At 41.8% G+C, this 14,561-nt stretch overlaps 3 protein-coding genes and 1 long non-coding RNA gene across 8 annotated transcripts in view; 2 read left to right on the top strand and 2 right to left on the bottom strand.

Annotated features, from left to right (window-relative positions):
• Nucleotides 1–10,139, bottom strand: part of LOC6527686 (tyrosine-protein kinase Btk29A) — a 44,501-nt gene extending 34,362 nt beyond the window's left edge. The window contains exons 1-2 of one of the 2 annotated variants that reach the window (XM_015197536.3): nucleotides 9,917–10,139; nucleotides 6,959–7,228 (exon numbers count right to left, since the gene is read on the bottom strand). In XM_015197536.3, the coding sequence (XP_015053022.1) occupies nucleotides 6,959–7,210 (252 nt within the window). In that variant the 5' untranslated portion in view covers nucleotides 7,211–7,228; nucleotides 9,917–10,139. Of the gene's footprint in view, nucleotides 1–6,958; nucleotides 7,229–9,609; nucleotides 9,842–9,916 lie in introns of those variants that run through there. The other variant, XM_002088735.4, reaches the window with a different exon arrangement.
• LOC120320509 lies at nucleotides 1,218–8,658 on the top strand. 3 transcript variants are annotated; one of them, XR_005560000.2, is made up of 4 exons: nucleotides 1,267–6,137; nucleotides 6,206–6,370; nucleotides 7,510–7,796; nucleotides 7,853–8,658. It is a non-coding gene; the product is annotated as an uncharacterized LOC120320509 (long non-coding RNA). The 3 variants fall into 3 exon arrangements; XR_005559999.2 differs by lacking the exon at nucleotides 7,853–8,658 and having other exon boundaries at nucleotides 2,885–6,137; nucleotides 7,510–7,832; XR_005559998.2 differs by lacking the exons at nucleotides 7,510–7,796; nucleotides 7,853–8,658 and having other exon boundaries at nucleotides 1,218–6,137; nucleotides 6,206–6,649.
• Nucleotides 10,140–10,399: 260 nt separating the features above from the next.
• LOC6527688 (dolichyl-phosphate beta-glucosyltransferase) lies at nucleotides 10,400–12,059 on the bottom strand. The gene is made up of 4 exons (XM_002088736.3): nucleotides 11,835–12,059; nucleotides 11,603–11,777; nucleotides 10,995–11,391; nucleotides 10,400–10,936 (listed from the first exon to the last, which is right to left on the bottom strand). Exons 1-4 carry the CDS (start codon nucleotides 11,898–11,900, stop codon nucleotides 10,594–10,596), a joined length of 981 nt encoding a protein of 326 aa, XP_002088772.1. The 5' UTR covers nucleotides 11,901–12,059; the 3' UTR covers nucleotides 10,400–10,593.
• Nucleotides 12,060–12,487: 428 nt separating this feature from the next.
• LOC6527689 (epsilon-sarcoglycan) lies at nucleotides 12,488–14,450 on the top strand. 2 transcript variants are annotated; one of them, XM_002088737.3, is made up of 5 exons: nucleotides 12,488–13,155; nucleotides 13,213–13,620; nucleotides 13,710–13,817; nucleotides 13,901–14,044; nucleotides 14,108–14,450. In XM_002088737.3, the coding sequence occupies exons 1-5, from the start codon at nucleotides 12,596–12,598 to the stop codon at nucleotides 14,217–14,219; spliced, it is 1,332 nt and encodes a 443-aa protein (XP_002088773.3). In that variant the 5' UTR covers nucleotides 12,488–12,595; the 3' UTR covers nucleotides 14,220–14,450. The 2 variants fall into 2 exon arrangements, with proteins under 2 accessions (XP_002088773.3, XP_039227607.1); XM_039371673.2 differs by lacking the exon at nucleotides 13,710–13,817 and having other exon boundaries at nucleotides 12,490–13,155.
• Nucleotides 14,451–14,561: the final 111 nt, after the last annotated feature.

Here is a 14,561-nt window from a genome sequence, read left to right as displayed (position 1 = left end):
TGCGCCAATTCCTGACCGATGACTGCGAAACGCCTCCGAAAACTAAAAATGGAAAAAAGAAAGAGCCACGAGGTGGTGACCACTCCGCAATGGCGGCGGGTGAAAGAGCTGCCTGGGAAACTGTAATGGAAACCGGAAATGGGGTGGATGCCAAGCAGATTGAATCACTGGACATGCCTACATGTGCCACATGTGATCCTATGCTGCAGTCGGGAAAGAAATGAAAAAGTGAAAAAGTCACCGGCTGCATTTCATATCGGGATCTTTTACACGACAGATTCGAGGGAATTTTGATTTGGCGAAATTGCACTGGAAGCGGAAATTAGCCGGAGTGGCAAAAGTGGCAAACGCCGAAAGTCATTTATCATTTTGGACATTTTGCAGGCAGTGTGTGAATATTTTGCTGCCCGTCTGCTTGGACAATTGCTCGCATGATTTTACAGTTACGCATTTTATAAGAATGGGTTAATGAACCGTGGAAAAAACTGTTAGTTTAAATACAACAAAATATAAATAAATAAGAAAATAAATTTGTATATTTTCGTTTGTTACAATGATGATTATGTAAGTTAGCAACCAATTTTTTGTTAATAGTAAGTTGTAAGTACATTTAATAGCGTGCCTAGTTTGCCAAAATGGCACAAAGCTATTGAAAACGTAAGCTCCTTGTGTTAATGATTTATGCCAAGTCGTAAATGTTCACCGACTTGAAAAAGTAATTTTGAACATTCGCTGTAATTACATTTTTTCCCACATTTTTTCCCACATGTCGAAGGCATCTTTTTTTAACTGTCCGCGTTTACGTTTCGTTCCATAGTACTCTAGCAACGGCCTTTGTGTGGGCCAAAATAAAAACGAAGGAAAGTAAGTATCGCACGCAGCTTAAACAGAACCGAAACGACAACCCACATTGAGTTATGAAGCTAACCCATCCCTCCCCCCGCCAGATGCGATCTACCGCCCCTATTTTGCCGCCAAAAGGCCATAAAGTACAAAACAGCTAACAACTTATGGCGATCGCTGCTGAGGCGGCTGCTGCGGCTGCTGAAGAAGAAAAATATGTGTTTTTTATGATGACTCACGGGGCGAGCGGGCCGCGATAAGATCAATCATCAACCACAAAGGTGGAAAGGGGGAAGCTACATGCTCTCGACAATCTGGAACTCGGCGACCGAAGTCGCGTTTGCGGTCTGCGTCTGGCCATTCAGACCATCTTTCATGATAACACTATTGAATACGAAAGTAGACAAGTTTTGGGAATCGTTTCCAGATACAGTGCGTTTCGCAAATGAACGGAACTTGGCTTAGAATACAGCTCTATAATTTGAATGAATATATTGAATTACCATCTTGACTTGATTTATTGAAACAACTTTGAAACATGCTAACACAACTTATTTATTTCTCAGCTTATTTCGAATTTATACTACCGAACCGCACTGTCCCACACATGCTCACACATTTGGATGAAACCGGCTTTGATTTCTAATTATTGGGGATCGGTTTGCTTTTTCTGGGTCTAAAGTTTTTTTTTCTTTTTGATATTTGATTCGATGGCTCGTGAGCTTTAAATTAACAGCGGAAATAGCTGAAGCGATAATGCCAATAAAAACGCTTAAGACTTTTAGTTTTTCCCTAGAAAGGCGTTTATTTTCGAACTTAATTCCAATTAAACGATGGTTTATTGTCTCCGGCAGATAATAAGGCGTAAAGGGTGTTTAGGCTTAGGCTCACTTGCTGTGGGAGCGACCAGATTGAAACTGGGCTTTATGTTTATGGCCAACTTTAGGGTTTCTGTTCTGGGTTCCCTGTCTGAATGTAATAACTCAATGTCAGCTCGTGGGCGAAGGAAAACAAAGGCAAGGCAGCCAGGAGGACGACGCATAGGAGAGATTCATTCAAGGCAGCATAATGAAGCATGAAAAGCTTAAGCTTCAACAGACAATGCGACGTCTGCAGTCCAGGCACAAAAGGTATGAAATATACATACATATATATAATCCTAGACCCTGTGGCCCTCTTCCTTCTGGGATTTACAACTCATTAGACGATGCAAAACCATCGTTTGGCATTCAAGACACGGAGGATAACACCGAAAACACCTCCATTCATCGAATGAATCATCTCGCGGTCTTAAATCCGTTAATAGGCAAATCATGTACCAGCAGACCACCAATTGTCCAACAGGTTTTCCTTATAATTTTATTATCATCATGCTCCGTTCGAATTCGAGTTCCAGTTCGAATCCCCGAGTCCAAAGTTGGAGTGTTACCTTTTCGATTGTGATTCATAATTGTTACAAGTGCTTACGAAAAGGGCTTGGTCTCTGTCTCTGCACAATTGAAATGTATTGAGCATATGTGCACATGTAAATGGCTCGAAAAGTGCTTGTAATTAGTCAGCATATGTCGGGCTGTCATATGGAAAGGGGAATCAAATTTGGGATTATTGTTTCCAAGAATTTTGAATGCCCTCCTAATTGATTGCTTTTGGTTATAAAAAAAGGGTTGACTAAAAAATATTACTTTACATTCAAGGTAACAAAAATAGTTTGCATTATGATATTTTGTTAAGTTTATCTAGAGTGTTCCCTAATATACCCTGCGCATCAAGGGGTAGCATCCTTAAACAAGTAACTGTAATCAGGCTTAAGCTTCTCGGTCAGTTAGCCTACGGTCATTTGCCACTGCAACTGGCAACCGCAAGAGAAGTCAGGTTGTATTCCAAGGTCCAGGAACAGAGTCATGCCATCCGATCATTTTCGGAACTGAAAAGAAGGCTAACATATGTCAGAGTCAGGTTTCCCCAACCCCAGAAGACGGCCAAAACCAACAGAAGAAGACGAGGCTTATCAAAAACATTTTGGCTTTGGCGCCAATTTCGTGTTAAATAAAATGCAGCGCGAAGATTTATAAAGGCATAAAGACAGCGATTGGAAACGGGACCACCCAACATATTCAAAAATATTCAGCTTCGCTTGCTAATTTGTCAGCATTGAAAGGGTGATGGAGGAGGGGCAGAAGAAGGTGGTGGGGAAAAAAGAGCGATGCGGGTTTTGTAATTCTACGAAATCAGCTTTAAGCCATTCGGCGGAGGCCTCCCAAAGGTGTCAATTCGTGAAGAATTTTAAAATGCATGCGATGAGTAATAATCCCCACGACAGACACATATTTTTCTTTCACCGAAGCGGCTTAAAAAACGGCGTAGTGGAATAAGAAAATGGGGGGCCTTTTTCGTCATAACTTGGCCAAAAATGGCCGCACAGCTAAAACAAAGACTGTTTTCTGCTCCTAATAAACGTACTGTCTAATTGGGTATATGGCTCACAATTGTGGCAGATTGATCAGCAGCTCTAGGCCTGCTTCACAAACAGCAAAGATACCTTCAAGTGCAGCTCGTAAAAAGATACAAAAACAAACTCCCCGAAAAGTCGTAAAAAATATTTTTCGCTGCGTATCGGCTTCTGGAGAGGATTAGTCCTCGTCCACACTGTCTCACAGGCAAACATCAATAATGGGGAAAGCATTTACAGCATTTACATTTACGAGCCAAGGTGGCAAGGAACTCCAGCCCAACCATGTGCCATATGGCACCTCCATTAGCCAAAGGGCAGTGGCCATTGGCTCTAAAATAGATATGGGGAAAGGGTATATGCACATTATATATTTATCTTTCGGAGCTATAAATACATCAGCTATTGGTAACCAGGGAAATTGTCTTTGAGTTCAGCTGAAAGGGGGTTAAATGGAGTGCGATTAGAAATTTATTAATGTAGGGTTACTTAGGGTTAATCGATTTTGTTTTGAATAATTTTGTATTCACCGATTCATATAGTACTTGTTTTTGCTAACGTGACAGTTAACTAAAATTAGTTCCTAAAAATGTTAGGAGCTTTAGTTTTCTGTCCATCTTTGATTGAAAGTGCATTCCCACATTCGTTATTCACACTTCGCCCCCAGTTCATTTCCCCAGTTAACGCGGATTGCGTGGCGACCCGCCTTCTTTTGGAAAATTGTTATTTACAGCCTTAATCTGTGCGAAATGTATTTGAGAGCAGAACGAACGCATTGGCACGGAGCGGCGAGCGTAGAGAACTGCAAAGTGTTGGCAAACAAAAAGTCCAGCTTCAATTAGCATACCATGGCGGTGAGCCATAGACGATGGCATGGCTCCACCTCCAGCACCCCCAGTTCCTGGCCCCCAGATCCCACTTCACTACAGTTCACTCTTTTTCCACTCGTGGGACTGCGACTGTAACTGGGACCTGGCCCAAGCTGCGATTTTTATGACAGGTTAATGACACAACTACGACAATGATGGTGCTGCCGCTGCTGATGATGAAGCCAAGGCGGGAGTGCAATACCCACAACCAGCAAAAATACAAAACAAAAAGCTAGAACATTATTTTTTAATTAACAAATGAAATGAGCATTAACCAAACAAGAAAAGTAGCAAAAAATTGATATAGAACGTGAGGCTCAGCGGAATTATATTAGAAGGAAAAACAAGGTGATAGCTGTTGCTGATTCATAAGTGATGCACCTAATGTAGGTTCCGATATAAATCTTTTACAGCTTTGCCCGGACTTGAATATTGATGCTCCTTAACTAATGACGTCTGTATGCTACAATGTTCCCTAGTGTTTATTCCATTTTCTGCTAGTGTATGAGTGCAATGACTAGGTGGCTAGTCGGATGAGTTGGCCGGCTCAGCTTGTTGCTGGCTAGCCATTAATCAGTACGCCCTGCGTCCAAAGGTCTGACCCCAATAAACATGACAGGCTCGGACTTTGGATTACCAGGCAGGAAGAAAGGAAGACTCAGCTTTAGCGAGTTGGGGTGGGACCACACAAAGAAGCCACCGCGAATCAATCAATTAATTGCACATTTTCTACACGAGTTCATCGAACCCCCGAACTCCGCAGCAGCCCTTAAATTAGGGACAAAAGAAAAGTGCCAAAGGAAAACCAGCGAATACCAGTGAATAAATGTATGGGAAAATGATGGGATCGAGTGACAGGAGTGATTGACACCCAACTGTCGTTGGTTGTCTCCTGAAATTGGAATAGAGTTTAGGTCTGGCTGCAGTGATTAAGGTTCCTTTGAGGTTCAAGGAAATGGAAAATGCCTAACATGATTTATTATTCGATTATAATGAAGTGGTTCACCATTGGGAGACCAACTTATAAAGCTTAGCTCTATAATGGAATAAACTGAATTTCAATCAAGCATAAAATGTATATTTATTGCATAATTTCAGGCGTATTCCCCAGAACGAAAAGTCCAATCTAATTCAATTACGATATTCAAACTTGGCACATAAAACTAGTATTTCCCAGGGGTTTTCCCTCTCAGTTCAATGCTTACCTAGGACTAAAAATGCGTCCTTTTGAGCGTCAGGATAATCCTTTTAATTTAGGCACAGGCACACGAAATTCGAAATTCGGGGTGCGGCAAAAGTAGCAACAACAACAACAACAGCAGCACTGGGACTTCACGCACATACACAAACGCACCACGCACGCACACAAAGGCAGCTGGATACACTTGAAAAACTTTTGCCTTGGGTGGGGCGTTTTCTTCTCTCTTTTTTTTCGCTGGCTTTCGGTTAGATTCGCAAAAAATTTTCCAACGACGCCATGGAATGGATTTGCGATTTAAATGTTTTATTTGGGTGTTTTCTTTATTTCAGCTATCTATAGGATGCACTGCACTTTTGCAATCATTTATATGATTTAGTAGACATAAAGATTGTTTAAAAAGTTATAAGGGTGGTTTCACTTAGCCGCTGAAAACCAATACAATTTTCAAGGGCGCATTAGAAAATGTTTGTAATTTGAAAAGTATTGCAAATAAACAAGTTACTCGAGACTTAAACACACTCTTGCTTTTTTGTAAATGTCATGCAATTCAGAAAGATATTTTAAAACCACTATAACAAATTCTGTTGGGTATGATTAACAAAATATTTGAAAATTTACAGCACGTCCACACGCGACGATGTCAGGATAGAAACTCCTGCCACGGTTACTGAACTTCATCCAGGATATTCAGAGGGAAACTCAAGGGAAACTTTGCTTCCAATTGGAACGGCATAACGGGATAGGACACCGAGTCTACACCCAAGGACTTTCGAGGGTGGGTTTCACACACATTGTGCCGGCTAACAGCTGCTTTTGTGTGTGTATATTTTCCATCCCCCACAGTTCTTACTTTCCAGCCGGAGACTGGATGGCGGTACATATACTACGGCCCAAGCCGAGCAGACTGGAGACTTTTCCCGAAAACCACATTTGTTTTGAAACGAATGCAGCCGGTCGCCGGAGCAGAGTAGCTCTTCCCGGGCCCCCGATGGTGAAAATTGCGAGCCGGTAGGTGCCGTAATGACGACGCAATAAATGACGAAGCCATGACGACAAGATGAGACGCCCACTTGAACATGCATAATGAAAGGACCCTCCTTAATTCACCATTTTGCCCAATTCAAAGCGCACAGTTCCCGGTCCTTTGAATCCCATGTCCTGTCTTTGTCAGCCGGCCGGACAACTGACTAACTTCGATGCGCCTTTTGGCTAACATACTCATCAAATTTCCCTGACCTATTGTTTTAACAAGATAATTCATAACAAAGTCTAGCATACTGATATAAACCTATTGAAGTATTAGCTAACATGTTATAGCAATTATCCACAGTTACACCATATATATTAGGCGTATGAGACAACTTCGAGATTATCCTCGAATATTTTATCTACCAAAAGATAAGCTATAATAGTTTATTGATTTTACCGATCACACTCACAAAAAAATATATACAGCAGCTTCTCATAATATTTTTGTTTTATCGCTGTTATCTACATTCTAATTTTGTGTTCGCTAATTTAGCTTAAATTATGTTGATTCATTTTGGGTGAACGAAACCTGTTGGCCGAAATGCTGTACGCATTTGAATGACTCACCTCCACATTTTCCACATCGAAATAGCTGAAAGTTCGCTTGGTCAACTCAAACCATCGATGTTTGTAATTCACGGGGGTGAAACGCTTCTTGTTTTGAGCCCTTTTGACCATCGATCCGCTTTTCACGACGTCGTACAGCCTTTCAGACATCAGGTCCATTTTTGCCTGAAAGGATTTGCTGCTCGATCGCAGCGATGATGATGACTTAATGCTGCCATTGACATGTGAGCTTCGATGTTTTGTGCCCATCATCTTGACAAGAAAAAGTGTCTGGAAAGACAAGAAACGTATTAGCCAACCAAAAATTAATGTTAATATTTACACGCAAGCCAAAACGATGTTAACCCTTCCAAGTGCCACCTAAAGATGTGGCATGAACTCATAGTAATTCCATATTTTTTCAGTGAACAAGGGTTTTTAGAAATCGATAATAAGCAACATACATATGTTGTCTATGTTTTGATTAATTTTAAGCATTGCATACGTATGAACATGAAATATTTAATTATACATTTCATTTTCCCATCGACTAAATAAAGATTTTTAAATAGTTTAATAGGCCATCTTGTGAGACGTCAGTATGGATATCGCATTGGCAAGCAGAGGGTTAAAATTAGAAGCGCTCAAAAAGATTGGTTACAACACACTCTGAAGACAAGGCCATAAATCTATTTTTGGTGGGCGTGGGCGTGCGAATCTTTTCAGCGCCCCCCTCGAGGCATTGACCGTGGAACATGGAACCATTGGATCACTGAAACATTGGGGCACTGGGAGTTACCTGATTGACTAATTGCCGTGGGCGTTCCGGTTGACATCAATCAGAATGGGATGGCGAAAAGTAGGGGAAAATATAGTTATACATTTGCAGATACTTCATACTGGCTATTAATGCAGAAGAGAAGTGCCAAGGAAGGGAAGGGGAAGCCCAGTGGACAGACGAGTCAGGCAGCAAATCGAACGATTAAACGGACAATTAATTAGCCTCCGACCAGACAGAGACAGGGTATATATACCACATAGTATATAAACTAGTCAAGATCACTTGCTGACCTTGAAGTCGCGCACAGCGGATTAAAGGATTAGCCCCCAAAGCGGGATATTCCCCATTCTCTGGCCGCTTCCCTTTGCCACCTTTCCCCACCACTTCCATTTCGTGTTGCAAAGCGAGAAGCGTGTACACAAACAAACGGCCCGTTGAAAAGGAGGCTTCAACCGGAGGAGCAGCCACTATACGATCTCTGGCATTATCACACTTCAACAAAAGCTAACAAGACGCAGGAGAGGCTCCAGGAGCAAAGTGCTCTGGATACGGGTATCGGGCGCTGGAAAAATTTGACCTTAACAATCCAGGGAGTGTTTTCTAAGATCCAAAGAATTATCTAGTTAATAAGTCTAGTTTTTGTTAGCTTTATATTCGCTTTACATATTAAGGGGAATAAATATTTGTAATTTCTAACTCCAAAACAATTAATTTTATATCCTCCTGCTTCAGAAATCCGCTCCTGATCTCCAAGGAACATGAACGGACGCGTCTGGAACAGAGCGAAACAAAGCTAAAGCGACAAATGCTCGTGCGACAACAACAACTGGCTGGATCTCCTGATCCACTCTGTCCCCTCCCCGTCTCCTACCCACCCCCTGGCACTTTAATCAAGCGAAGCCGCTACGAAAACAGGAGCGGAGTGCGGGGGAATGGAACGGAATGGAGCGTAGAAAGAGGGGCCGAGAGAATCTTGAGCGCAACGCGCATGGCCATAAGTAATAAAATAAACACGGACCGAGGCACAGAAAGGAAAAAAGGATGGCAAAAAAGGCAGAAGGCGCAATGTGTACATAAATCTTTTTGGTGGAGCGAGAGGCCCAAAGACCTGGGCTATATGCACATCAATATACATATGTACATACATATTAATGTATATATATATGTATATGTATGTATGTACATATTGCGGGCGTGGTCTGGCAACTCGTTTTTGACTTTGAATTTCGCCACGCAAATGGTCGCGCTTAGTTTGTATTCTTCTTTGCATTTAATTTTTGTTTATTGTCGCGCTTTTTCTAGTCGCGAGGCGACGAAGAAGAAGACTGTAGAATCTGCGACCTTAGCAAAAATTTCGGTCTAATTTGAAATCAATTTTCGGCCTATTTAATCTGCAAATTTAAAATAAACAAAGAAACTTTATAAAACATAGCTTTTCTTTTAAATTAGTATTACTATACTCATAGTTAGCATAATAAGCGAATGTCTCTAGAATTAGTTTTTATTGTGACTGTGAGCTAGAATCGCCATTCATTCTTATAAGAAACAAAGCGCATATTCTTATAAGCGAAAAAAATAAAACTACCAGCGCAGTATAATCGTTTAAATGAACGCTGATTTTTTTTTTGCCTTTTAATTGGAAAATGCGACATAGGAAATTCATTCGGAGCATGCAAACGCAAGGGCGCCTGATTAGAGTGCATCGAGCACAGAGTTTGCTTTTCTTATCAGACATAACGAGAATCCAATAGTTTCAAGCGCAGCTTTCTAGGCGATTGAATAAATGCTGATAAGACTAAGAACAAAAGAAGTAAGTAATTCGATAGCGATAAAAAGGGGACAGAAAGGTGGAGTAAATAAAATTTATAACTGTGCCAGTTCACCAGCTTACCACAAGTGCCGTTGATTGAGCAATTTGAAGCAATGACCCGACCGCATAGCAACAACAATAACAGCAACTACAACACACCAACAGCGCACACCACTAACAAATCACAATTCTCCAATTGGAGGGAGGACAGACGCAATGGGCAACAATAACAAATCACTTTCGTTTGCGCGGCGACGAGAGTAAATACGAAATATCAACCGACCGGCTTGTTCAGCATTTGCATACTGCGAAAAAAAAACTTTATAAACAATATATAACGCAGGCACAGCTGAGACGCTCACACAGACGAGCGGACACCCGCACACACCTGCACAAAATTTTGGAGAGCGGGAGAGGAGCAACAGGCGCAACGTAGGATTCCTGGAATTCTTCACTTAGTGGCGCCCATGGCAGTTGCACTCGCGATTTTTCGGCTTAACTGGAATCTTTTGTGTTTATTTACGTGGCAGCTGTATTAATATTTGACTGGTTTGTTTACACTTATTAACTATAATTTAATAGTAACGATTTAATACGAAACTAAACGCGCCGCCGCAACTTCGTTGGAGTGTGACCGCACTTCGAGTGCGGAGATATACCAAATTCAATATAACTACTCCTTAAAATACCAGGAGTATTCAAAATACCACATATACTGCTTTTGATTTTAGTTTCCCGCGTATTTTTTGTTTAAATATTTTGATTTTAAATGTGTGGCAATAATAATCTATGCTGTATTCTAAAGGAAGACTACTTGATATGGTCACTTTTATAAGTTTCTGTCATATTAGTGGAGCAAAGGATGCGCTAATTTATTCAAATTAATCTTTTTTATTTGAAAAAATACTGTACTTAAGTACTTAACCAGCTAGAATTCTTTACACTTTATCAGACCTACAAAAATAGAGTTTAGAGTCAAAAGAGTTTTGGTAATGCACGACAGCGGTGTAAGTTCGAAACAAAATGCTAGTTAATATTGGGAATGAGATGTCCTCCAAGTCCACTTCACTTCTCCTTCTTGTGTATTGAGGCAATCCGCCAGGCGCCCACCAGATATCGTAGCCAAATCATGAACAGATCCCTGCCCATTTGCAGCCACGACCAAAATGGTGTCAGTTTCGAGCCATCAATCTCCGTCCATCGAACGGCAACCTCGGTCATGGGCAGCTTTAAATTTTCGGCGAGGTACAGCAGCTCAACATCGAAGGCCCACCGCTCCACATGCAGACTGGTAAAGAGTTTCCTGGCCGTCGTTCGGGTGAACAGCTTAAAGCCACACTGGGTATCGCGAATGGATCGCACGGCAAAGAGCCAGACAAGAAAATGGAAGCCGTGCATCAAAATGGTTCTGTGGAAATTGTGATCAATATCTGGTCAACTTATAAATGTGGTATTTTTTATCTTACCTAAAGAAACTCCTTGTTGCAATCGCATCATTCTCTAGATGTGCTCTCGATCCAATGGCAATGCCATCGTCTCGCCATTCGGGAGCTAGTTGCTTAAGGGCCACCTCCAGTTTATCGTAGTCGGGGAACTTGGTGGCTCCATCTGCATCCGCGAACAGCAGATTACGACCCCGTGCACTTAGCATGCCCATGCGAACAGCACCTCCTTTCCCCCGATTTTCAATGAGCTCCAGAACGCGAACCTTCTCGGCTCCATGCTTTTTCGAGTAACCCAAGGCGACGGAAACTGTGGCATCCTGACTGCCGTCACTCACTACAATTACCTCGTATGTGAAATTGGGATTGCCTCCAGATTTCTGTTCCAGGAAGGCCAAGCACTCGTCCAGCATAGAGGGCACTAAAAATGTATAAAACCTTGTTTATTAATAAAATAAAAATAAGAAATAGAGTTTAAAACGTAATCCAAACTTGGCATTAAAATATTTGTGTTGAGTAACTAATCTAATACTTTTATGGGTAGATAAATTGGGATATAGGCAATCAATCATAAATGGGCATAGGTAAAATGTTGAGTGTGATTCATCAAGCAAAACAAAAAACCAACATACAGCGCTGCTCCTCATTGAAAGCTGGTACAATGACACTGAGATCCAAACTTGGCGAGTCCTCAAGGCTGGGAAAAGTCACTGTTTTTATGCTGTGCGGATCCAGGAAGGTCTCCTCATCCTTGTGCCTCTTGATATTGGGATAGGGCTGCGTCTTGTAGAGCACCAGCGCCACAATCTAAACGATGAATTATCAATAAAATGATAGTGATAGCGAATGTATTTAAGAACTGACCGACAGCGCTGCCACTGCAAACGCAGAAAGTAGATAGAAGCACAGCTGGCAGAGGCAGGTCCACATCGTAGGGCCTTTTTAGCAACTAGTTTGTATGAACAGGTGCGCCTGCTACCTGTCAGCAGACATTACTTCTCCAATTTGTGCGAGATAAACAGAGCCACGTATTTAATTCCAAGAATTTTAGCCCGAAATGCCGCAGCTGATTAGGGTTGTCAACTCAATTTAGGGATGACACTTTTGCAACAACCAGTGACTCATTCACTGTCACTGCTTAAATCGATAAATGGTCTATCGCAGTAACGAATTCTAGAATTTGTAGTTTTTGAAATAATATAATATTATATATAATATAACACAAGCTCATGTTAAATGTTTCAAAACAATTCAAGACATAACCAAAGTCGAGCATTCAATCAAATATTATTTTGAATCAAGGTACATATAAAACATTTTCTCCAAACTTTAAACATAATATAATTATTAAAGCTGATATATATTTTTCAGAGAACAAACAGTAAAAATTATAAATATTTCAAAACTGACCTAAGTCACAAATCTCTCCGTTTTAGGATTAAAACGCGCATGCGCGCTCTTCGAAATTCAAAAACAACAAGTTCTGAGAATATATGTAGTCCTCTCCCATTCAGATACACACCATAGGAATTTTTCATCGCCTCGGTGCTGGGCGGACCAACAATTTGTTTATAGTCAATTAAAATGTGCTTGTGAATCGTAAAAAAATATACATAAATTACAAAATGAAGTTTTTAAACTTAATTATGGCCGTATTAGCTTTAATGTGCAACGAAGTGGCGGGCCTAAAGTTGCAGGCAAATGTTGGGGAGCTCTTCACCTACAAAATCGAACCGCAACTCTTTAACTGGACACACCAGGTCATCAGCCAGCAGTTTCGCTACAGACCCTCCCTGAAGAATTACCCCGATTTGCCCAGTTGGATGCGATATATGTATAGCCACGAATACCACGCCGGTTTCCTATACGGAACTCCTCCGGCATCGGCGGCTGGCAAGGATCTGAGTCTGGATGTGGTGGCCCTTAATCGCCAGAATTACGAAACCCGACGTGTTGTGGTCTCGATGTTTGTGGCCCACAAGTTTCCCACTCCCAATGTGGTGCAGATGAAGATAAACAACCTGAATTGGGTGCACCTAATGGATCCCGGTAGAAGGGAGAATTTACGCAATATATTCCGCAACGATTTGTGGCCAAATAGCAAAGAGGATTTGAGTGTGGTCTTCATGGAGTCGGCTGTGAATATGGGAGGACGACTGCCGCTGCGACCCCAGCAACGCGAGGGGTAAACTGGTTATCCTTATATCATTCTGATTACACTAAAATGCAACCCATTCCCCAGGGTCATTGTCCATGTGGGCAGCTTTGCGCAGTTCTCACCCAGGCTGCAGGAACTCCAGGAGGAAGTGAGGCCCCTGTACAAACTGCCCTCGTGCACCTACAAGCGCACATCCGTGCAGAAAATCTTTGAGAATGTGGGCTTCAAGCTGGACTGGTGCGCCTTTCGCATGGTCGGAATGGAATCGCCCACGGAAATCCTCTTCCACAGCGGCAAGCAGAACGAGCAGCAGGTGGCGGAGGAGGATCAGGGTCATAGGCATGAGGATCGCTGGATGGGCATCTTCAGGGAGGATGTACCCGTGCGCAATTACATCGATGAATTTGCCTTTGCCTTCGCCATTCCGGGCATGATTTTAGCCATTTTAATCGGAATGCTATCCGCTGTTTTGTGTTTCCAGCACGAGAAGTTGTGAGTTCCCAACTGGGAAAATTTCGAAATTATTTTCATTATTTTGTATTTGGTTAATTGTTGTTATCCTTCGTTTCCTTGCACTTCAGTTACGATCCGCATTCTGAGTTTTTCTTTGCCAACATTTTCCACATCTGCGAAGAGTCCTGTGCGCAAAGCGCGTCAAGCGATTCTGGGGCGGATGATGGTTCCGAGAGGTGATTTCCCAATAAACATCTTCTTTTCTTTCTTCCTATTACTCGTATAGAGCAATGTGATATATATTTTGGATCGGTTTCAGCTCTTCCAATTCGGACTATCCCATGGCATCCACTGTGCAGATGGTCCAGTGTTCGGATAGCAAGTCCAATCAACCCATAACCACATTGAAGAGCCTCAAGGATCCCAATTTTCTTCTGGACAACACTAGCATGAGATCTCAGAGGTGAGGCTGTATTCCCATCTCATACATTGCTCTCATGTCAAAATATCTATTTGTTTATTGCAGTCCCAACAACAGCCTTTACCAGTTGGACTGCGGAAACTCCAGCATCTATGCCCGCCCCAAGCCGCCGCCGTACAAGGGCGGCACTTTGGGACGAAATGGAGTGGACATTTGACAAACATCTCCCCGAGTGCTCTACTGCTGAAGGGCATTGGATCCGAACGTATATGAATTCAATAAGCAATATCGAGGAGCGTTATATCAATTGCATAAATACTCAAACCTGCCGAACTAGACAAACCATATCGTAATTATCATTTTATATACATACGCAAGCATTAAACTAGCCAATTACTTTGCCATTTATGAATAAAGGCAATCAAATAAAGAATACTTTTTTAGCAGACTTTCGTCTTAACAATTTTCGATTTAAAAAGTGCGCGCCTTATTTGAAATTCCATTGAAACGATAGTCCGACATTAAATCGATATTTCAGATTAAGCCAAATATCGATGTA

Source organism: Drosophila yakuba, chromosome 2L, assembly GCF_016746365.2.
Source record: "Drosophila yakuba strain Tai18E2 chromosome 2L, Prin_Dyak_Tai18E2_2.1, whole genome shotgun sequence".
NCBI classification, from domain to species: Eukaryota; Metazoa; Arthropoda; class Insecta; order Diptera; family Drosophilidae; genus Drosophila; species Drosophila yakuba.
Note: the sequence above shows the minus strand (reverse complement) of the source record. Positions and strands in the feature narration are given on the sequence as shown.

What these genes read in the sequence shown, in the direction of transcription:
- LOC6527688 (XM_002088736.3), bottom strand. Translation starts at nt 11,900, where the DNA reads ATGTGGACCTGCCTCTGCCAGCTGTGCTTCTATCTACTTTCTGCGTTT. An exon ending in TTGCAGTGGCAGCGCTGTCG is followed by an intron (nt 11,778 to 11,834) that starts GTCAGTTCTTAA and finishes TTCATCGTTTAG; the next exon opens with ATTGTGGCGCTGGTGCTCTA. An exon ending in TTTCAATGAGGAGCAGCGCT is followed by an intron (nt 11,392 to 11,602) that starts GTATGTTGGTTT and finishes ATACATTTTTAG; the next exon opens with TGCCCTCTATGCTGGACGAG.
- LOC6527689 (XM_002088737.3), top strand. Translation starts at nt 12,596, where the DNA reads ATGAAGTTTTTAAACTTAATTATGGCCGTATTAGCTTTAATGTGCAAC. An exon ending in CGACCCCAGCAACGCGAGGG is followed by an intron (nt 13,156 to 13,212) that starts GTAAACTGGTTA and finishes CCCATTCCCCAG; the next exon opens with GGTCATTGTCCATGTGGGCA. An exon ending in TGTTTCCAGCACGAGAAGTT is followed by an intron (nt 13,621 to 13,709) that starts GTGAGTTCCCAA and finishes CTTGCACTTCAG; the next exon opens with TTACGATCCGCATTCTGAGT.